This window comes from Ammospiza caudacuta, chromosome Z (assembly GCF_027887145.1).
Source record: "Ammospiza caudacuta isolate bAmmCau1 chromosome Z, bAmmCau1.pri, whole genome shotgun sequence".
NCBI classification, from domain to species: domain Eukaryota; kingdom Metazoa; phylum Chordata; class Aves; order Passeriformes; family Passerellidae; genus Ammospiza; species Ammospiza caudacuta.
In genome coordinates, this window is record NC_080632.1 from 44,379,977 (window position 1) to 44,403,200 (window position 23,224).

General features: G+C 34.9%; 1 protein-coding gene across 1 annotated transcript in view; it reads left to right on the forward strand.

Annotated features, from left to right (window-relative positions):
• The window catches only part of POLK (DNA polymerase kappa), a 32,217-nt gene extending 10,010 nt beyond the window's left edge, over window positions 1-22,207 (forward strand). Inside the window, exons 4-16 of the mRNA XM_058823518.1 lie at window positions 965-1,084; window positions 6,097-6,249; window positions 6,635-6,766; window positions 8,426-8,579; window positions 10,713-10,928; window positions 11,818-11,942; window positions 12,125-12,291; window positions 14,216-14,248; window positions 15,987-16,083; window positions 17,356-17,527; window positions 18,369-19,331; window positions 20,436-20,487; window positions 20,639-22,207. Coding sequence (XP_058679501.1) covers window positions 965-1,084; window positions 6,097-6,249; window positions 6,635-6,766; window positions 8,426-8,579; window positions 10,713-10,928; window positions 11,818-11,942; window positions 12,125-12,291; window positions 14,216-14,248; window positions 15,987-16,083; window positions 17,356-17,527; window positions 18,369-19,331; window positions 20,436-20,487; window positions 20,639-20,723 — 2,469 coding nt within the window. The 3' untranslated portion in view covers window positions 20,724-22,207. The remainder of the gene's footprint in view (window positions 1-964; window positions 1,085-6,096; window positions 6,250-6,634; window positions 6,767-8,425; window positions 8,580-10,712; window positions 10,929-11,817; window positions 11,943-12,124; window positions 12,292-14,215; window positions 14,249-15,986; window positions 16,084-17,355; window positions 17,528-18,368; window positions 19,332-20,435; window positions 20,488-20,638) is intronic.
• Window positions 22,208-23,224: the final 1,017 nt, after the last annotated feature.

A 23,224-nucleotide genomic window follows, 5' to 3' on the forward strand; every position in this document is an offset into this window, starting at 1 on the left:
TGATATATTACAGCTCTGCCATCATCTTTTTTATAGTTATTATGAAAGTGGATATTTTTGCTTTTTATATAAATGCTTGAATCTGACTTGTCTATGGCTGAATCCTTGGTATCAGTGATAGTTTGGTGGTTAGATACTTTGACCTAAAGATGTGTTCATTTTTGCAGGTTTTACCAAGAAGTTCAAAATAAGTCTTTTCTTGCAAATATTATTTCACTTGTAAGCTAAGACATGTTGCAAGAAAAACATTTTATTTCCTACTTTTGAATTTTTATCTTTTCCACTTCATTATATGCCCTCCTTTCTTTGTTCTGAGTCAGGAGGGAAAGTGACATTACACATTCTGTACATGATTATTTTCTTTTTTTACATTTGCTTGTATTCATGCCTTTTTTTCAAGGAACAATTACATATATGAGAGCAACAGGACTTTTTTATACTCATTTGGTTTTCATCATCCTCTTCCAAATAGCTTGTAATTCTGCAGTGTTCTTCAAGATTGAATGGCCAACAAAATACTCAACATTACAAGTGAATTTGACTTATACAACATCATTATATATTTCCATATTTATTAAGCTATGTGGAAGTCTGAAAAAAATGCTAAAATAAATTTTTATTAGAGTTTTGTACTCCATACCTTGGAGATATTGCAAAGAATAGTTTGATTTTTATCTATTCTTTCAAAATTTTTATTGCCAGGTGTTAGACTAAATAAACATACAAAGTTCTCTTAATAACTCCTTAAACTCCTTTGAGCAGGAGAAATATATGTGTGTCATTTGAAGAGATGCAAAGAACCAGTGGGCTTTTTTGTGTCTTTTTATATGAAAATCCAAAGCAGGCATTAGAAACCATCTCTGTGTTTTATGTTTTCTTTATTTAAAGATCAAATATGGTTGCTTAAATACAAGGTAAAGACAAAAAAGAAAAACATAGTGTTTTTGTGATTTTTTTCTTTCAGGGTTCTAAATTTTATGAAAATGAACTTAAGAAAGATCAACAAGTTAACCAACGCATTGAAAAAATGATGCAGCTAAAAGAGAAAATTACAGCCCAACAGCTCTTGAAAGCACAGATGCAGGTACTAATCTTCTAATGACTTACTGTGGTCAATGTTGAATCATAAACAATTTGGTGTGTTCTGATTTATTGCATTAAATTCTGCCAACAGGCATGATGTTAAACTACCATTTGATGTTAGACCTGCAAGGAAAAGTGCACAATATTTTGCTGGTGTCATCTTAATATTAACTTGCTAGAAGAATAGTTTGTAAAATTACTTTGAAATGTTCTCTAAATGAGTGAAATGAAACAAATTAATTCTTATGTTTCCAAGTCTGATGAGTTTGAAGTTCTGTCATTATGATTTATGTAAAGGTTTGTTAAATGCTTTGTTGATAAGTATCATATCACTATTGTGTTTAGAATTTACATATATTTGTGTTCAGTGGCCTGCGATGGAATGAGAAAGATCAGAGTTGTCAATAATACGCCTTTTTAAAGCCAATTAATGAAAATCATCATGACAAGCAGTCACAAGAAATGCAAGCATCCTGAACTATACAGATGAAGAGGCTATTTTTTCTTTTAAAATGCTAATGGTAGATAGTAGTCTCCAAAGTATTACAGTGTATGTAATGTTAAAAGAAAGGTTGTACACTATACATTACTAGGCACAACAGAGTTAAAATTGTTTCTAGGAGCTGAATTCCTTTCCATTTTCTTTTGTGCTGTGATTCAGTCTTTAAATGATTGCTTGCTAGTTTTCCTTGACAGGATTCCTGTTTTATTCACTGCGCATAGCAGATAATGTTCACTGAGGGGCAAATTATTAAATATTTACTGTTGTCCTTAATGTTCGAAGGGTGGCCCCAAGCTTTATTTGTTGAACTCTAGTCTAAATCCAGTTTTGAATGCAGAATTAGTGATTTTCTAATAGAGTTTTTTATGTTGTACACCACATACTGTCAATTCTTAATTCTTGCAATATTCCAGAAAAGTAGACTGATACTTTTTTTGTTTGTAGATGAAGAGCTGAAACACATGAAGATTAAACACATCCTTTAATTTTCAGTGCCATTTTGAGTATTAGAGGTTGAGGTCTTTTTGGTGTACAACTATTTTGCTTCAATTCAGGTTTGCAAATCACTTCCATATTTTAGATGCCAGTGTTTCAAATTTGTTCCAAGAAAAGTTCACCATTCTGAGTACCTCTGAAAAGTTTGTTGAAAGCCTGTATGTCACAATTGTTTTTAGTGAATCTTCAACATAGATTAATTATGACTCTGCTTGTCCAGGTTTTTTTGAGTTAACTAAAGTAGATTTTAAGTAATATAATTACAGAAAAAATGCTTCTGTTTCCATCCTACCTTTACCAGAGACCTATTTCTTTTACCGAGAATAGTCTATCTTATCAAATAGAATACATTAATAACACAAATTTTATAAATAATGTTATTATATAGTTATGTAATGAGAGAATATAGTAGTGTAGTGCACTTTGTGGAAACCAAAAAAATTCAATTGCTTTGTCTACCTTTATGTTGTCTTTTTCAGAAATTGATCCATTGATATTACAATATAATTTTATGCTCTTTTAATGTTTCTTATGAAAACTGGTTTCTATAGAGGAAAAAAGAAACTTAAGAAGATAAATTCTCTTGTATGCATTTTACTGGGACCTGAGTTTCAAATTCCATGCTTGAAGTCTTTATGCTGCTTGCTGAAATAGCAGACATCTTTATTTCCAATAGATAAATTGCAAAGTCAGCTGTCATACTGCATGAGAAATGTCATTAGAGGAGTATAGTAGGCACACTTTTTTGCTGGCTAATTTGAGATCTTTTCTGCTGTAAAAACATCTGGAAACATTGGATTTTTGTTCTGTTCTCTGTATGCATATAAACTCTGGTATATGATTGTTGTTGCCCTCATTCTCCCAGCACAAATTCTGACCATTTTGCTCTCTCCTCTGCTTTCTTTTTATTTGTCATATCCTGAATTTTTCTTTCTTGTCCCACATCCACAGTCAGATCACCATCAGTCGTCTTTACAAAACAGTCCCAGAGTCCTCATTGAAATTGTCCCAAAGTCCTCTTTGAAATTTGTGGACTTGAAGCCAGTCTTCTCTCTGTCTATTTGATATTCTATATACCTTTCCCTTTTTCTGTTTCTTACCTGCCAGCCACATCTCCCCAGGCCTCCACCTTTTGTATTGCAAATCTTTGTCTTGTTTGGTTTTCTTAATGATTGTTGTGTGTTGTTTAATCATCTCCATTCAGTTATGGATATAGTCAGTTCTTATTATTTTCTCTGTTGTTCTTATCTATTGAGATTTTTAGCTTTTCCTTTTAGTACTACGTTCTGATAGGAGTTTTTAACTCTTCTTTTTAGTACTACTTTCTGCTAAAATTTTAAGTGGGAAGTATTCTGGAAATTAGAAAGGTATCTGTATATCTACCTCTATGAACACTGCATGTTCTCATCTTCAAATGAAGTCTTGTTTGTAGGATGCTTAGAGGCTCAGGTATGATTTCCTAAGCTGGCAGTTGATTTAAGTCCTATAAGGTAAAACCAAACAAAAATGTCTCCACGTACTGGACTTTTGGACAAAATCCTGCTTACATGATGGCAATAGTAATATGAATAAAATGTAGATTCTGCAACACAATTCTAATGTTGTTTTTGCCATTAGAATGTGTGGAACTCCTTGAGGTTCAGCAGTAATTTGTAATAAATTAAAAAGTGTGCAGCTGCTACCAGAGTTGGAAACTGCTGTACTGATGTTTGCTGTTTTTATTCATCTATGTTGGATTTATCCTGGATGTTTATTCTGTAAATAGTTACCATTGTCTTGCTTTTATTGACTTTTTCTGTCTTGCTTTGAAAACTTACATATTCTACTGTGGGATAAGAAAAAAAGAAGAACTCTTCAAATTGTCTAAAAGTGTTTAATAAGGAAAATTAAACTTCTAATTATAATTTGTAGTTTTTGGTTGTTTGGTTGTTTAGTTTTTTTTGGTTTTTTTTTTTTTTTTTAATCTAGCTTGGAAATATATATTAAAAGGTATCTCTACTTGACAAAGGTTTATTGAAAGCAGCTTTTAAAAACTTGTCAGCCTGGCTTGCATGTGAGGAATTACTCCACAGATTTTAAAGAGAGATTTTTTATGTGCCAAGAATTCTCTGAGTAGATATGGTTGTGTTTGGTTTTGGCATATTACTTGTATCCGTTTCTTTCACTGAAGAGTAATCTTTTTGTATTTTTTATTGGTTAAATGTGATTTTGCTTCATTCTTTAGGTGTATATGTTAGCTAACCAGTAAGTATGCTGTTAGCAATATATTTAGGGAGAAAAAGCAAAACAGAGGTTTATAAATGTGATAAATTGAAATGCAGAAGTTATGCTACTAGAGCAGCACTTGATACTATCTAATTAAACTATTTGAATTTGAGAGCAACCTAAAAATTATCTGTAAAGCAGAATTTAAAATAAGGATGCTTTTGATGAATTAAGTGTGAGATTAATCCTTTTGAATTAGTAATATAGTGGAAATAAGGTAAATACCCCACTTTTGTTTGTTTTTTGTTTTTTTTTTTTTCTTTGAATGTCTTCCTCCTTGTGCTTTTAATTTGTCTGAACTAGTTTTCTCAGCCTCAGAGAACATACTGTGCCCTTCTGTATTGAGTAGCCTAGTTTAAGGCTCTGGTCTCGCATTTCATCCCTCATAGCAACTTGGAAAAAAAACAAAGAAAAGTCTTTGTAAATCATTAATCAGCAATTTAAATAAAACATTCCAAGCTCTCTTGCCTTGGTTCAAGTGTTTTGAGCTCAAAGATGGTTCTCGTGGATAAGGTTTTTATGTTTTTTTATTAAGCAGTTCTGTTGAGGGTCGTATAAGAGAGAAGAACCATGCATGTAAACATTCCTCTCCAGGGCCATAAATGAATTAGTCAGTCCAGAGACATTTCTGTACTGGTACCCTGATGTGAGGAGAGTGTGTGTGGCCTTGTGCCTGCAAGCAAAGTGAAACTTTGGTTCCTTTTTGCTAATTCCATTTCTTGCTGTGTTACCTTGTTGTGAAGCCTACTGGGGCTTCTTACTAGCAGTAGCAGCCTTTTGTTGTGTAGATTGAGGTTGCCTAGTCAACTTATGGTTAGGTAATCTTATTTTGATAGCACATTCTTTTGGCTTTTTTTCTGTATTTTCTCTTACTTCTAGAATGATATGTGATTCTGCTGCCACCATGATCATCATAAAAATCCCATGTCAAATATTTAGCAATTTTTCATGACAGCATGGTTCATACCTCATTCATAGGTCAACAGTATTTCTGGAACAAACAAATGATTTGCGTGACTTTTGGTAAAAACACAAGCAATTTAAGCACAATCAAAGTACTTTGTAGAGAAATCTGTGTCATAACACCATGGAGCTGATGAAACCATACTGCTAACATAGACATACATCTTTAACATTTGGAGTGAAACACACTTGTTTATAGGCTATTCTGATTGCACTTTTCTCAGTAATCGAGCCTTATATGGTTCCTGTGACAAAAGTTGAAGACTTTGCAGCTGTGGCATTTGTTTGCCCAAGTAACTCCTACATATGATTAAGCTGTTTTTCCTGGAAACGGCTGAACACCTGCCTGCCCATGGAAAGCAGTGAATTAATTCCTTATTTTGGTTTGCTTGCATGCACAGCTTTTGCCTTCTGTGATAAATTGTCTTTATTTCAACCCCTGGTTTTTTTTCATTTTTATTCGTCTGACTTTTCCACCATGGGGGATTGAGTGGCTGCAGGAGCTCAGTTGCCAGCTGGGGCTAAACCACAACAGCTGTGGTTTTTTCCACTGGGTTTTGGGGTCTTTTTTTTGGACCAATTGTTGTAGCAGCATTCTCTCTGAGAGCAAGTTTCCTCCAAAGCTTAATTGGTTTTTTTTTTTAGTTGGTACTGGTTTGGTGGGGATTGGATTTATTGAGGTTTTTTACTCTAACTATATGCAAGATTCATCTGAGTTTTAAGATAATCTATACTGTTGCACTTCTGCCAGGTTAGTAGTATTTCAGTTACTGATTTATTCTGTTCAGGTGGACAAACTTGTGATAGAACTGGAACAGAACCGTAACCTTAGCAGTACAATTGTACATATTGACATGGACGCCTTCTATGCAGCTGTGGAAATGAGAGACAATCCAGAGCTGAAGGAAAAACCTATAGCAGTGGGATCAATGAGTATGTTGGTAAGGCTGAATGTTAAACTAATACAAAAACCAATTGCATGAATCCTACGCCTAATAAACCATAAAACAATAGCAGAAATAAAATTACACTGTATTATATGAAGTGTGGAAAACCTAAAAATAATAAAGGAAACAGTAATTCTTAGACTTGACCATGTAAGCTGGATTTTTCAGTAAAATGTGTACTTATTAAAATTTAAAGTATGTAAGCAGATTGAAAGGCAGGAGGAGGGGGAGTGAAAATGTGTATAAACTCTTGTCTTTTTCAGTCTTTTCTGTATGGAGATATGTGATTAGAACTTTTATTTTTATTTAGAACTATTTAATTCTAAACTTAAGGAAAAGTTTGATTACTGGACACTAAACTTACTTAATCTCTCTTAAGTCCACCTCAAATTACCATGCTCGGAGATTTGGGGTGCGTGCAGCCATGCCTGGATTTATTGCTAAAAGGCTATGTCCCCATCTAACTATAGTACCACTAAACTTTGAAAAATACGGCAAAGTGAGTAAAGAGGTAAGTCTGAAAGTGGTCTCTAACCAAAAGTGAGTGTACTTGTTTTTAGACTCTGTCAATAACATCAGTTCTAGATAGTATGAAAAGTGATAATTTAAATATTGAATTCTTCAGTAATGCAGCTTTAAACATAAGTCTAACAAAATATTGGTGCTTTTGGACAAGGAGATGAAAAAGCATTGCACTTACCCAGTCTATCAATTCTACTGAAGTTAGTAGCATTGTTGATAGAAGTTTTGAAAATCTCTTGTTGTATTATTCTTATAAGTTAAAATCATGGAACGTAATCTAGTTACTAGGAAGTTGCAAGTACATAGGAGACATGGAAATGATAATTTTATGTAATGTGTAATCATACTTTTGAATACTAATTACTGGAGAGAAAAACAAAGAGCATTAGTGACTTATAAATGCAGATAGAATTTTTTTTAAATAAGGGACTACATAGAGCAAAAGAAATATGGAGAAAAGAAATCATGTTTTGCTTTAATGGAAGTAGTTTTACCTAGTGCCAGAGGAAATAGTTGTGATAGATAAAAGCCTGTTTAAAAAAAGGATAAGAGGTCTTTTATACATATTAAATCAAATTAGTGCATGACACAAGTCTCCTGACTTTAAAAAAAATTGTGTCAGGCCTTCTTTATTTTTATGAAGCAAAAAATATACAAACATAAAGTAAGATATTAGTTTTTTTTTTTTGACTTCTGAAAAAAAAGAGAAATAAAAAAGGCATATATAAATATGCCGTATTTCACAGTAGTTTTGGTTCTTAAGGATCTTGGATTTCATGATGTTTATTTCACAATGCGTACTTCATTTGTTGTTTGATAGGGTAAAGTATTAAAGTATTAGAGATTTGGCTTGGTCCAGATTTTTAGTTATGTTTTTCCCTTGGGTTTTGGATTGAAAATATTTAAATTTATTTCATTTTGTCTTTCAAAGTTCATAGAGAATCTTATCTTCATTCAGTTGCTGAAGGATGAAGTGCATGTGGACGAATGTTGTAATACCTAAGAACTTGACTCAAGCTGATAGGAAAAACATAGAAAAAACCATAACACAGTCAGATTTTCCCCCAAGTTTAAAAAAAAAGAGGGAGGAGAGAAGGTAGAGCTTTTATTTTGACTGTTTATTTTATTACGTTTCCTTCTAGAAAAATGGACTTATAACTAAGGTTTTCTTAACACATTTTGCCTGTGGCATTAACCACTGCTCTGAAATATTTTCTGTAACTTCAGTTCAATTACTGTTACTGATGGGTTTCTTTAACCTTTCTATATGTGATATCTGACGCACTGAGCACAGAAAACTGCCTCAGTTTATTCATGTTGCTGATTTTCCAGGTCCTCAGAGTTTTATTCAGATAGTTACTGCAGTGTCAGTTACTGTAGTGGCTGTGGAGTCCTTATACCTTAGTGCCCTTTGCTGTTAAATACAGTGCTCAAAATCTGTTTCGTTCTCACTTACTATTAATATCTCACTACTTGAAGAAGCATTGCCATAGTTTTACAATATCAAGAGATAATTTGTATTGTCAGTATATTTAGTATTTATTGATCATCTGGAAGTTTCAGACTACATTTGTTTATGTCCTGATTTTGTGTCAAGATCTGCTCTTAGAGCAACATGGCTTTAAACTTTTACTATGTGTTTATCGAGGTTAGAGAAATACTGGCTGAATATGATCCCAATTTTATGCCGATGGGCCTAGATGAAGCCTACCTGAACATAACAGAGCACTTGGAGGAAAGGCTGAACTGGCCTGAAGATAGAAGAAGGTTCTTTTTTAATACAGAAAGCACTACAGGAATAGGTAAGCAAATTACTTACTTTTCATGAGGTCACCTGACACTGCGACAGTGTTTCTTTTAGAGATCTTAGGCAGAACTGTGAAAGCATTAAATTGTAGTTAGAATTTAAGCTTTATTTTTCTTAGTAGGATTACTTTATTACAACAGTACAGAATTTATCATTCAAATGGCACAGGACTTCTACAAGCAGAATCAGTATAGTGCAATCTATAAGTAGCAAAATAAAAAATTTATAATACAGTAGGACTTGAACCAGGTAAATAGCACGCAGTTTGCTGTATCAATATAACAATCATAATCTGGACTCAAAAATCATATAAAAGAACCTGAGTCTCTCCCTCAATCCTCAGAGGAAGCAGATGAAGGCAGAGGTGTCCCTGGCCATTGGGATGTCCCAGGTCTCACTGTCCAGTGACAGCTCTGGTCCCTGTTCTTCCTCAGGACCTGTCAAAGGTGACAGAGAGACGGCGTTGGGGCTGCAGGCAGGCAGGGCTGTGGGGCTGCAGGCAGGGCTGTGGGGGCTGCAGGCAGGGCTGTGGGGCTGCAGGCAGGGCTGGGGGGCTGCAGGCAGACAGGGCTGGGGAGCTGCAGGCAGGGCTGTGGGGGCTGCAGGCAGGGCTGTGGGGGCTGCAGGCAGGCAGGGCTGGGGAGCTGCAGGCAGGCAGGGCTGGGGGGCTGCAGGCAGGCAGGGCTGGGGGGCTGCAGGCAGGCAGGGCTGGGGGGCTGCAGGCAGGGCTGTGGGGGCTGCAGGCAGGGCTGTGGGGGCTGCAGGCAGGGCTGTGGGGGCTGCAGGCAGGGCTGTGGGGCTGCAGGCAGGGCTGGGTGGCTGCGGGCAGGGCTGTGGGGGCTGCAGGCAGACGCTGCTCTGGGAGCTGCAGCTTCCCAGTGCTGCAAGTGTCATGAACAGCACTGGGCTGGCCGGGTGTCGGGATATGCAGGAGGGCAAGGAGCGGAGTGAACAGGGCAGCAGAGGATGGCTGTTTGCCTTGTGCAATGGCATAAGACATGCTGTCCACATTGGATTGGGAGCAGGAGTTGCCAGTCATAAACTTCAGATGAGCTGCACCCACTGAAAGTGTAGATACGTCAGTCCTTCCATAATTTGCCCTCCCATATATTCTCTACATCCAATTTAGTTAGTTTACAGATTACCTTTCTCTACTGCTCACCTGTGAATAAAATGTATGCTGCTAATGACTTGGACTTGGAGAATTTATTTTCTTTTAATGAGAATAAAATGTTTGATAAGTGGTGCTAGATTTTCTAAACCAAATGGTGTGGTTTAGGTCTGCATTACAATTCAGCTTGATAATTTTGGAAATAAGTAGCAGGAGCACTGCAGGATTTTAGAAATGTTAGAGATATTACTGGATTTCACATGTATATCCACTTGGGAATAATAGAAAAGAAGTAATCATATGAATGGTTGAATGATGCACAAACTGGAATATTTATACTACCTGTATTCAAAATTTCTGACAGTCATTAAGAGGATAATCAAGCATACACTACTACAGAAAAGCATTGATAAAATAGAAAGCAACAAACTGTCATAGTTTTTACAAAATCAGTGTCACTGATATGTAGTATGTGCTTCTTCACACTTGCCTGATATCTTTGTTCCTCGCAAACAAGTGCTCAGAGGGTGAAACTAATCGTAATGTTTGTAGAGTCAGATAAAGGACTGCTGACATTACTTTTCTACTATGACTGCAGTTGAAAATCAGAAGCTTACCAGGCTGATCATTCTAGAACTAGGTATTCTAGAACCCTAATTTTATTTGGAGAATATTGAAAAAAATTCTGTGGAAGAGAGCATATGGCCTCCAACCTGATATAAAACAAAAATAATTATAAAATCTCAGTGATTTTGCTACAGCAACAGGCCATTAAACATTTTGCTTTTCTGGAAGTTATTTCCAGTCTACTAGCCAATGCCTTCAATCTCAGCCAAGCTCAAATCATAGCAAAAATGAAGCAGTTACATCTCTCCAATCTTTAAACAAAAACCAATGCAATTGCTTTCTCTAAATAAAGATAGAAAGAAGTAAAACTGCTTATGAACACTGAAGCCAGTGAAGAAGGAAATCAGTCTATACGGACGTATTAATCGTTTGCATTTCTGTCTAACTTAGATAAAGATTGTGTGAATATGTCTGCCAAATTTAACGAAGGTGAAGTCTCTTCTTCACCAGTGCTGTTTGAAGACAACACATCTCTGATGGATGGCGAACATGAACAAAGAGGTCTATCAGTGGAAAACTCAGTTGTCTTTGGAACTTCTGCAGAGGAAGTTGTGAAGGAAATTCGCTTTAGAATTGAGCAGAAAACTCAACTGACTGCTAGTGCAGGTATTCAGACACATAGGAATAATAACTTAATTTTTGTATTTCCATAATGTCTTCGACTTTCATCTCAGAGGGCATTAATTAAGAATCTACCCTTGCCACAGTCTCCTGCAACAAAAATATGAAGATCTTTGAAGGTCTGCAAAGAATGTTACTTTCAATTATTTCAAGAGATGTCATGAATATCCAAACCATTACTGTTTATTTTCTTTTTTACTCTTTTTTTAATCATTGAAATGGTTATGTCATCTTTTTTCTTCTTTCTACTTGAAGTAAGAATAAGCAGTGAGGAAGAATGACTAGTACACTTGAGCTAATCTTAGCACATGTGGTTTTTCTAGTGCATCATGTAAATTGTTTTTGTCAGACGCTGTGTCATAGTTCAATCTCTCACTGATTTCTATACTGCTTTTAGTTTGAATAGCAGATGTGTGCTGTTTTGTGTTTCTACCTTCACACTGTTCCTTGCTTAAAATAATATCAAAATATCAAAATTCATTAAAATGTTAGTCCTAGAGAAGTACATGTATGCTGAAGTTAATTAACTCTTTAATAGCTTTTTAATATTTATAAATCAAGTTCTGTGTCTTGACTTCAGACAACTCACTTTTAAATCTCAGCTATTTTAATTGACTAAAACCAGTGTATGTCTCTAGCCACATTTGGATGACTTGTGTAACTGATGTTATTTTTAAGGACTTGGTATTTAAGCCCTCTTGACTTACTAGTGCTTGTTGTGTTACCCTGACTTATGAATAATCATAATTCTTTTCCTTATTTTAGTCTTTGCCAAGTATAAAGGCTGCTCTTTGGCTTATAAATATTGGATAGTTGAAATTAAACTTCGTCTTACATTTTTTAAAATTACCATTGGTTTTTGTTTGTTTTTAAGGAATAGCACCAAATACAATGTTAGCAAAAATGTGCAGTGATCGTAATAAGCCTAATGGCCAATACAGAATTTCTTCTGAGAGACAAGCAGTGCTAGACTTCTTAAAAGATTTGCCCATTAGAAAGGTAAGAGACACAAGGACATTTACTATTCTGTCATGTAATGTTTTTATGTTCTAGAAGCAAGATTTTTACTGAAATGATAGAATTTTCTAGGTAATCTTCCATGTTGTATTTGATTCAGATTTTCTGAGTAATGGATCTACAAATGGAATATTTTCACCATAATGTTACATACTCTTTTCTAGGTGCCAGGTATTGGAAAAGTAACAGAGAAGATGTTAAAAGCACTTGGAATTGTGACTTGCTCAGAACTTTACCAGCAGAGGGCGCTGCTTTCTCTTCTTTTCTCAGAAGTATCTTGGCGTAATTTCTTGGATATTTCACTTGGTTTGGGCTCAACACATTTGGAAAAGTAAGCCATGGGGGTTTCTTCCTTCTGTGTTAACATTTTTCTGAATGCTTCCTTGTGTATGTTACATAGTGAACATATTATTTAACTGGCAAATATTATGGATATATGCTTGTTTAATATATTTTTTAAATGTCTGATGCCTTATGTCTAAGATGCAGTAGCCAAACATGAAAAAACAAAGGTTTGTACAGCCATGTCTAAATATGAAATCCAAAAAAATCTCATCAGGGAAGTTGCACATAAGTGTATGTCAAGAAATCAAGGTAGGATAACCTTATAGTTGTACATTCCCTTTTCTTCAAAAACAATGCACGTTCATTGGTGTTTATAACTATTGGATTATAATGAAAATCACAAAGATATTTGATCTTCTCTGGTGGTGAATTGTCAGGGAAGTTTCTATGTCTTTTATTAGGATTACATATTTGTAATGTGAATTTGGTGGAATGGAACTGAAGATTATTATATCCTTCTTAATATATGTTCTTTTAAGGTTGACTGTACTTAAATAGCTTTTAACCTCCTTTTTAGTATGGGAGAAATCAGTCTTAGCAGTGCATATATCTTTTCAACAATATTTGTCATTTCTAAGCTTGTCTTGGAGACAAGCATGTTCTTTAAAAAGACCCAAAGCATAGCATTTTACTGTTTGTTTAACTAAGACCCTTAATTAAGTATTGATTTCTTTTTAAAAGATATTCCTTTCCACAGTACTGAAATTCTGTTTTAAGGTAGCTTGACAATGATTTGATTTTATTAAAAGTTCCAAAGTGTCTTATGCACTTCTGAAAGACCTATTCTTTATTATATCCATAAATTCTCTGACAATAATCTTCCCTTTTTTCCATTTGACTACAAAATAATATATGAAGTGAGCAGTTTGAAGCCCAGTAATGTGCTAGCACAAATTTTTGTGTTGTTTTTTTTTTCTATTCAGAGTATAAAAACATTTTTGAAAATATGCGATAAGACTGACTTGGTGAAGGTGACTTGATAAAAGATAAGACACAGTTCTCAAAATATTTTTTCTGTTAATATATAAACAGACCTTGGATAATCTTTTAATAATTGGTGCAGTCTTATTCACCCTAGTTAGATGTTTTACAGCCTGGGATATGTCCCAGGGCATTTTGAAAAAAAGGAGCATTTCAAAGGTTAGGGGTTTTAATGTCTAAGATTTTTTTTTGTCAGCACCAACTTGATTTCAGTGATTTTAGTAGAGAAAACAACCACTTAAAATATTAAAACCTGGATCTTCAGTAAATAGTTCATCTTATTGTGTCTGTCTACCTTCTTTAAAGAAAATATGGCAATACCAAATTTGTTATTTCCAATACTTGAAAACAGAAGAATGACCTGAAATTGCTCTGAGGCATTTCCTTATGTGCAGAAAGTTGTTAAAGGATACTCAATTAGCACTAAGAAGAAAGAAAGCAACAAGCAGAAAAAGCTTTAATACATCAACTTTAAGCTGAACAATCTTTTAGACTGAAGGCAGAATATTTCCTCAGATCCTCAGATAAAGGAAATATTCAAATATACATGTATGTGTGGGATTTTAATAGCCATGCTTCATAGTTATAACTAAGACAGCATAGGATTTGTAGTTTGTTTTCTTTTTGAATCAGACTCTCTCTGACATAATAGGTGAGTTCTGAGGGACTTTTTTTTCTGTTTGGTTTTTAGACTTTTTTATTTAAAAAAGACATCTATGTTCGATCTATGTTTTTACTTAATCTACATTTTTTTTAATTCTGCTTTTTGCACTTGATTAAACTTGATGTACAAGATTTGTAGAAAAATTTAACATCCAGACTTTATAGAAAAGACTGCTGTTAGTTATTTGAGCATTATTGGTTGACTCTGAGTTTATTGAAAAGATTTCTATATCAAGAAAGTATAATAAACTTTTCTCTCTTTAAAGGGACGGAGAAAGAAAAAGTATGAGCACTGAAAGGTACACTTCTTTAATATTGAAGTAATTACATTAACTATTGGAAGCACTAAATACCAAGTAATGTATACTTTTATTAGTCATATAATTTTGTTTTATTTCTATTTTAAAATGCACATATAAAACAAGCTCACTAAATCAGATTCAAGCATGAATTATTTTTTGTCCTTAGCTCCAGAACTCCATGGAGGTATTTTTGTCAGTTTGAGTATTCTCTTATCATCCAATTCTGCTAGTGCCTTTAATGCATCCAAGTGATCTTTAAACCATAAGATAAGGTGGAAATATATATGGGCTTGAAAATTTTTTATCTGTTTAAGCTCAATGTCAATATCAGTGTAGTAGTCTGCAGTCACATTTATTTCCTAACTAAAGTTTTACCAGAGTAAAGTTCCTTAAGAAGGTAGTTAATTTTGAAAAAATGAGTTCTGCCAGGAGAATCTGTAAAGCACTGTAATAATTATCCCTATCATCATGTGTTTTCTTAGAAAAGGTGGTAAGAAAAGATACTTAGTTCTGTCATTTTGTGACTTAATAGCTGTGAGCAGCTTAAGTAAGCCCAATATGATTTTGGTACCACCACAGCTGAAAAATTTATGGCTTTAGTGTTGTGCTGCCTTGCAATCAGACAGATACTTTGGACATCTGCATAGTATCTTTCTGTATTGCTTTTTTCCTTTCTTTTTTTTCCTCAAAGGGAATGGTTTTAGACCAGAAATGTATACAGGCTTCTGAGATCATGAAACTAGTTTATATGGGGGAAATGACAACCCTGGAACAGCATTCTCTCTATCCTGTCCTTTTCAAGCCTTGGACTTTTACAACTTCTCAATCACTGCAGTATTGTCTGAATAGCATGAGTTATTCCTTGGATAGCGGTATAGGACCCACAGTGAAATACTTTGCCTGTGAGTTTGACAGCGTGCAAACTTTCTTAGAGGAATGTGAATCATAATAGAGGATGTCTTTTCAGTACAGTCAGGTGAAACTGACTATAGCTTAGAGATGCAAAATCCACTGTAATTTTATTGACCTTACATTTGTAAATATAAAGCTTGACATGGAACAATGTATCTGTGAGACCTTTCCAAAGCCTGAACTATTAGTTTTGCTTTCCATTTCTCTTGAAACAATGGAAGGTTCCTTTTCCAGTGATGTTATTACTGAAAAGCAAATGTACAACAAATAGATAACACTGTAATTTCTGTCCTAAGAAGCTCTAACAAAGACAGCTGGCAACATTTTTGGCAGAAAGATAGCTTTTCCTTCTCTGAGGCTAGACATAATTATCCTAGTTGACATCTTTTTCTTAGCATCTGCATTATTTATTTCTGATACTTGGCTCTGATGTTGACTTCCAGCTCCTGGCTTTCTTCTGATGTTATACTGTGTGTAGAAATGAGATTAAATACAAATAACTTGGCTGTCTCTATGAATTCACTTGCTGTTAATATTCTGTTTTGCAAATACTTACGCATCAATGACATTAAATTTGAATAATTTTCAAATAGTGCATGAAAAATTGAAACCAAATTGTTTCATTATTTGAAGGGCCTTTCAAACATTTTGCAAACAAAATATTCCTATTAATAATCATTGTGCCTTGAAGTAAGAATTTTAACCTATATAGCATTCTTCTGATTCTAGTGTTGTTTAACTGTAGAAAAAAATACTTCTAGATTGCAGACACTGAACATACTATAAGATTCATACTGAACAAGACCATATTTTTTTGTCTTAGAACATTCAGTGAAATTAACACAGCAGAAGACCAGTACAGTTTGTGTCGAGAGCTCTGCAGAGACCTTGCTCAAGAGTTACAAAAAGAGGGACTTAAGGTATTTATATTATTCAGGTTACTTGGAAAAAGATGCTTTGCACTCCAACAATTCTATGCAGCTTTAGTATAAATGCTTTCAGCAGCATCATACCATGCAGTCTATCTTCAGAAGTCTTCATTCTTTAATTTGCAGATGTTTAGGATGACTTAGGCAGCATTTTGTTGTTGTGCGAGTGGCTGTCTAGCAATATGTGTATGATAAAAATTAAATCGAGTTTTGAAATATGAAAAATTAATCAAGTTGTTTGGCATGTAAACATTTTATGCCAAAAGCAATGTTTGTAAGGGACAAAGTGAATAATAGAGCTGATTGTCCATAAGCCATGCTTTGGTTGATTGTGTAATAATTGTGTATTTAAAACACTGTTTCTCTCCTGTATACATACAGGATCCCATCAATAGCCAGTTTTTTAGTTTAAGAACTTGACTAGTGCCGAACTTGCTGACAAGTTATTCACACCATTCAATAGCATCAATAGTAGAAATAATCCCTTTATTCTTTCTCCCCAGATACCTGTTTTTTACTTGGAAAAAGTAAATAGTTTCTTTGAAGGTCTTATGGTAAAGCAAGGGATTACATTTAAGACCTAAAATAATTGTTGTTAATCTTCTTCAGCCTTAAAAGATTGTCTCAAAAGATGACAGGTTGAAAGGGAGATGATCAGCTAAGGAGGACAAAGGGTTAAGCTTACAAAAGCACCAAAGAGAGTGCTAGTTATTTACGTTTGGATAGACATTATAAATCACACAAATTGTTTGAGGGGTGCTGCCAGGGAAATATCTGCGCCAAACACAAATGATGTGTGTGGTTGTGATAGCACTGTGCAGGAGGAAGTAAGTTTTCCATGAATCTGTAATGGGGTATCACTTTTGTGTTCTTCATTGTTAGGATATCTGGCACTGAAAATTTCCATATGAGGAAATATGTTTTTTTAGATGGGGTAGAAGTTGTGTCTGTAGCCAAAACATGAACTCAACTGAACATGCACTAGTGGCAGGTGGTCTGCTGAGAACTGCAGTCAAATGACCCAGTTCAGAGAATTCAACTTTGACAGAAATGTAGGGGCAAGTACAGAATTTAGGGGCAAGTACAGAATTTTGCCGACAGATACTTGGGAGCACCCCTTGCTGTGCACAGATAAGCACACAGTGACTATAAGCATACTTGACTCTGGTTTAAGAACCTTTACATAGATGCTACATAATAATTGTTTCCATGCCATATATGACATACATTTTAAATCTTTTTTTAAATCATACTTTTTCCTAGGGTAAAACTGTTACATTGAAGCTTAAGAATGTGAATTTTGAAGTTAAAACCAGAGCTTCAACTGTGCTGTCTTCTGTTTCTACTGAGGAGGAAATATTTACTGTTGCTAAAGATTTGTTAGGAACAGAAATTGATAGTGTTGCTCCTCAGCCTCTACGGATAAGACTTATGGGTAAGATATTTCAAATTCATTCTTCATTTTCAGAGTTAGGAAATCTGATAGTGTTTTGAAATAACACACCATGCTTTAAAAGTAAAACTGGTATTAATGCATTTATCCTTTTTCTATTACCCTAATTTTTGCAAAGTGAAACAGATCTGTGCTGAGCAAGTAACTTAGGAAGTTCTAATAGAGTGCTGAACGGGGACTTAGGAAGCTTTACTAATTGAGGCTGTATATTTTTATTCCAACAACAATCAGATCATCTTGACAGTAGAAACTTGAGTTCATAGCAGGGATTAATTCTGCTGCTTTAAAAGAGCTTTTAAGTCTTCTTTGCACCACATCAGCAGAAGTGCTTACAGCGCAGTGTTCTGCAGGAGATGCAAACATTTCTGACAACAGTAAACTCTGTGTTTTGACCCTAAGACATATGTTTCAGGTGCTTATGCATTCTGCTTGAAACATTGAGTGGTATATAAAATTTACTTGTCTAAGATATTAGAAAGTGCTGCAGAAAAATATGTTTTGATGGGTGAAGTTCATGCAAAAACCTTTAAACTGAATTCTTTGTAACTGTATTTATAAGTTTGTGTTATAATGCAATGAGTTAAAGCTTCAGAGTACTAAAATTAATAATAATTATTAATACTAAAATTAATAATATGGTTGGACTAGTGCTTGGGTCTGATAAAATTGTATTGACATTGTGATGTGTTTGGAGGTAGTCTAGCATCTTTTTAGAAATAAATTTTGTCTTCATTGAGTGAATGTATGCCTCAAAAGGTGTTAATTAGGAGTTAGTATCAAGCTTTCATAGAATTGTTATTATAAGTTTCTTTTTCATCATTAGGTGTACGAGTATCAGGATTTCTAACTGAAGAAGAAAAGAAATACCAACAAAAAAGCATTACAAGTTTCTTAAAATCAGGAAAAGAAATTGGTTACCTTAGGCTTCAGCCAGAGAAGTCCAACCAAGAGTATTTCACAAAAAATTCAGAAGCAACTCATAGAGGGAGTTTTTTTGATCAAAAGCGAGCAGCAAGACAACTAAACAGTGAGAATATTTCTCCAAATGAAAGCAGAGGTAAGCAGCTGTTTCATGATGATAGATCATCAGCAAATATTGTGGAAGAAACAAAGAAAGATGCTGATTTACAGAACTCTAATGTTTGTAAGATCTTCACCTGTCCTGTGTGCTTTGAGAAACAAAGCAGCAATAATTTGGAAGAACTTAATAGACACATTGATGAGTGCCTCAATGGGATGTGTGTTAAAGATACTGTGAAAATATCCAAAAATGACAGTTCAAGAGAAAATATGTCTAACTTTCTTCCACAGTTTAAAACTGAGTGGGTTGATAAATGTCAAAAAAATGAAACATATCAATTATCAGGAACAGACCAGTCTGCAAGTGTATCTGACAGATCTACTGACAATAGCACAGAAAAATTTGCTCAAATAATACCTGATAAATCTCCCAGAGAACGACAGCCTAACAATCTCAGTGACATTGCTAGAAATGTGTGTATGAAACAGTGTGTCTTCCCCAAACGAATGTCACAAGACAATGAAGAGCATTTTGACAAGACTGAAGATACAGAAGGAAGTAGTTCATCCTGTTTCTTTGAAGCCAAAGAAGACCGTGTTCTTGTTTGTCCAGTTTGTAATTCAGAACAGAAAACCACCAATCTAATGTCATTTAACAGACATGTTGATATCTGCTTAAATAAAGGCCTTATCCAGGAGCTAACAGAAAAACAGGATTTTCCAACTAAGACTCATAATATGGAAAACTCAAACAGAATTTTCTCTGGTAAGTATATGCATTAGTATATATTTAATTATTCAAATTGTCTGCTTTTGCAATTAACATACTTCAGCAGTAGTGTACTTTGAACTTTTTGGTCATTAGAAATTTTTCTCAACAAGCTTATTTAAGTAAGGCCTATATAGGAGTGAACATTTTTATTTTAAAAATGTCAAATTTATTTTCATGACAAAGTAGATTTATGAATGTGATGTTAGTTTGTCAGTGCCCCCCCCATTTGCCACAAAGGTGACACAGGAATTATTGCTCAGTTTTGGAAATTGTATGTTGCTTACACCTGACCATATTCAGAAAGGTGTTTGTGAGGCCACTGATGTTAAAGTGAAGATCAATGAAAACATCTTCAACGTGTATTGTTTCAGATTCAGTTAACAGAGAGGCTCCATTACATCATGTGCTGGTAAAAATAGAGAGATGAGAACTAAAGCTTAAAGGAAGAAACTTCCAATTCTGTTTTATAGCTAAAAAAATATCTGTAATATGCCACAGCAGTATCATTCATGTTTTCTGAAGTAGTTTCTCTTTTTACAAAGAGTTCGTTTTTGGCCAGATCAGAGTGCAAGTGCAGGTAGTAAAGTATCTGCCTAAAGTAGTCCCTGATCTATTTTGGGAACCTTCTAAAAGGAAGTTAAAAGGCTAGTGTGTTAGAATTTTCAGAATACAATTAAGACTTAAAATAAGAATATTTTACAAGAAAATTTTCAAAGTGGTATTGCTATTACATGTGCAAACATGTTTTAATTTAAATGGAAGACTTACTTTAGGTGAAGTTTCTTTTTTGCCCCCTGCAGGATAAAAAAATTAAAACCATGGTTTTTAACTACCACCTTGAAAATCAACTACGTTATGCTGAAGTATTTCTGAAAACTATTACGAGGTTCAAAGTAATCCCTTATAATTCAATAACATAAAGGCTTTTTGGTTTTCTCTTTGAAAAATGGTAATATGAACTACAGTATTCAAGTTGCAGATAATGTTTTCTGTTTCTTGAGACAGATTAAATTTTTAAAAAAGCTATTCCATGTATGTAATTTATGAAGCATCCTTTCTTTATGTAACTCATTTTGGTTGTTTTCAATTATTTTTAAGGAGGTTTAAGCAAAGGACAGCAATACACAAATCCTTCACAAGGAACAAAAAGGTAAATGTTTTTTGGAAGTTTGAATATGCAACTTGTTTGAAAATAATGAAGTCTAGAAAAATATTCAGTGTTGTAAAATCTGTGTTGGTATGCATTGTATATTTTAACCACTTACTGTTTGTTTTTTTCCCCTCCCTTTGTTTAACCCTAGGTCTGGACTAACAGCTTCACAGTCAGTATCTAAAAAACCCAAGGCAAGCAATTCCAAACATACAATCAAAATGTTTTTTAAATGATTGTGTATCAACGTGTTCTATATGAAGCGTTTAATAGAGTTTTATGACTGCAAGTTAATTTAGCATTGGCTGGATTCAGGTGCCTGTCATTTTGGAACCATTCCATATCTATGTAATAAGAACATGATATCTGAGATAGAAGAAGAGGTAAAATGAAGGGGTTTTTTTATTTTCTTTTTTTTTCTTTTCTTTGGAGAATAATACTTTTATTTCCACTTGTTTCCAAGAATCAGAATTTGGTAGCACTTTGATTTAGCTCCCTAGAATACACAGGAATCATTAGCTAGGGTGCTCCACTGTACTTACTGAAGGCCCTCTTCCCACATCTGAACTTCCGTCTTCCCTATTGTAAAAATAAAAGTGTGAGATTAACTGTATGATAACAAAGAGGAGTTGAGTTGCTCAATTTCAGCTAATGTTTGTCTTCGTAGTGGACACAAAAATGTGTTAGTCTCCCAGTTACACAGAATAAGAACAAGAACTTAGAGCACTATCAAGCTCTCATTGTTACTGAAAATTACTCAGTAAGAGTTGATTGACCAGATCTGAAGGACTCGTCATGGTGTGATATACAACGACTTCGCTTATTTAAAAAATGTTTAAAAATCTGTTGAGTGAGAGGATTCGTCCAGGATACTCAGACAAATGCTGTTTCATCTTTGGCCTTTTCAAAGGGACTGAAAACTTTTTACAGTTTGAAATTGTTACCAGTGAGTAGCACTAAATTTCCTCTAAATAAAAGGTTTCATGGTGCAATAATAATTAATTACATGCAAATACAAGATAATGAACTTTCTTATTGTTTAGCTATCTTTCTCTTTTAAATTATTTTGTATTGCTGAATAAAGTGTATTCTGTGAGTGCATACGTGGAAAAAGGAATGTAAGTGCAAATATTTTAAATGCTCTGTTTAGATTTTTTTTCTGTTTACACCAAATTGTTTAAAGACATTTTATTATAATTAAATATTTATCAGACAAATAATTTATTATAACATATTTCTTAGAAGTTATACAAACATTGCCAAGGCCTGTAGGAAATATAAATTGCTTTTTTAACTGCAAGGTCTTTTAAAGAAGTGGCTGCTGTAGAAGCATCTATTTTGCTGTTCAACTGTATTGGGATTTCCTTGCTTTTTAATCAAACAAATGTATACATGCTATGTGTCAGATGCTCAAGCTCAGTTCAGAATATGCTTTCCTGTTTCCAGAATTGCTGGAATGATTACACCATCTCTACCTGCTTATCTGTTTGTCAGATGCCACTGTACCCACAGCTCTGTCATTTGAATTCATGTCAGTGCTCCCTTACCTTCTTTGGACCAAATCAGCTGGACTAGTTCAAACTTTAAATTGACTCAGTCAGCTTTTTCAAACTGGGTCAGTGAGCCCTCAGCATGAGCTGTTCTGTTGACAGGCATGGGAACTTCTCATAGGAAAGACATAAAAGCAACTGAGGGAACATAAGTCTGCCAACTGCTGTTTAGAAAGTGAACACCTATCCCTTTTTTAGTTTGTATCTCTGATTCAATAAAGTGTAGAATCTAAGTATACTAATCTTGTCATAGTGTGCATATCTTTAAAACGTCTCTTTTTACATAGTATTACATAGCAAAAAGTAAGCTACTCTTAGGTGCTTGAAAAAAATAAGTTAGTTGTCTTAGCCTCAAAAGTTGCCTTGCCATCTGTTTAAAAGGGAAGTGTCATAGACTTATCCTAGTGGTCATGAAAAGGTTGTGGATGTGTCAGTATTAATGTAAAAATAAAACTCAGTGTGTTACTGTAAATTATTTATTACAGTGCCATTGTGCATTGACCCTGACTGCATGCCAGGCAGACACCAAAGCTGCGCTTTCACTCACCTCTGCAGCTGGACAGGGGAGAGAAAATACAGTGAAGGGTTCATGTGTTGAGACAGAGAGCAGGAGAGATCACTCATCAAATACCATCATGGGCCAAGCAGGCTCTCATTAGAGATATTAATTGAATTTATCACTAAAAAAATGAGAGCAGAATGAGAAGAAAAGTAAGACCTTAAAAACACCTTTCCCACATTGTCTCTCCTTCCCAGCTCTACCTCCTCCCCCAGTGGCACACAGAGACAGGGAATGAAGGTTATGGTCAGCTCCTCACATGTTGTTCCTGCTCACAGTGAGGAATCTTTCCCCTGCTCCAACATAGGGGGTCCCTCCCATGGGAGACAGTTCTCCATGAACTTCTCCAACATGAGTCCAGCGCTTGGGCAACAGATCTGTGAACTGCTGCAGTGTGTGTCACTCTTCCATGGGGTGCAGTCCTGCAAGGACAGGCTGCTCCAGTGTGGGTGCCCCGCGGTGTCACAAGTCCTACCAGGAAACCTGCTGCAGCATGGGCTCCTCTCTCCACAGGTCGGCAGCTCCCTGCTCCAGTGTGGGCTTCCCATGAGGTCACAGTCCCCTCTCAGACATCCACCTGCTCCAGCATAGGTCTGTTTCCTCCATGGGCTGCAGGTGAATCCCTGCA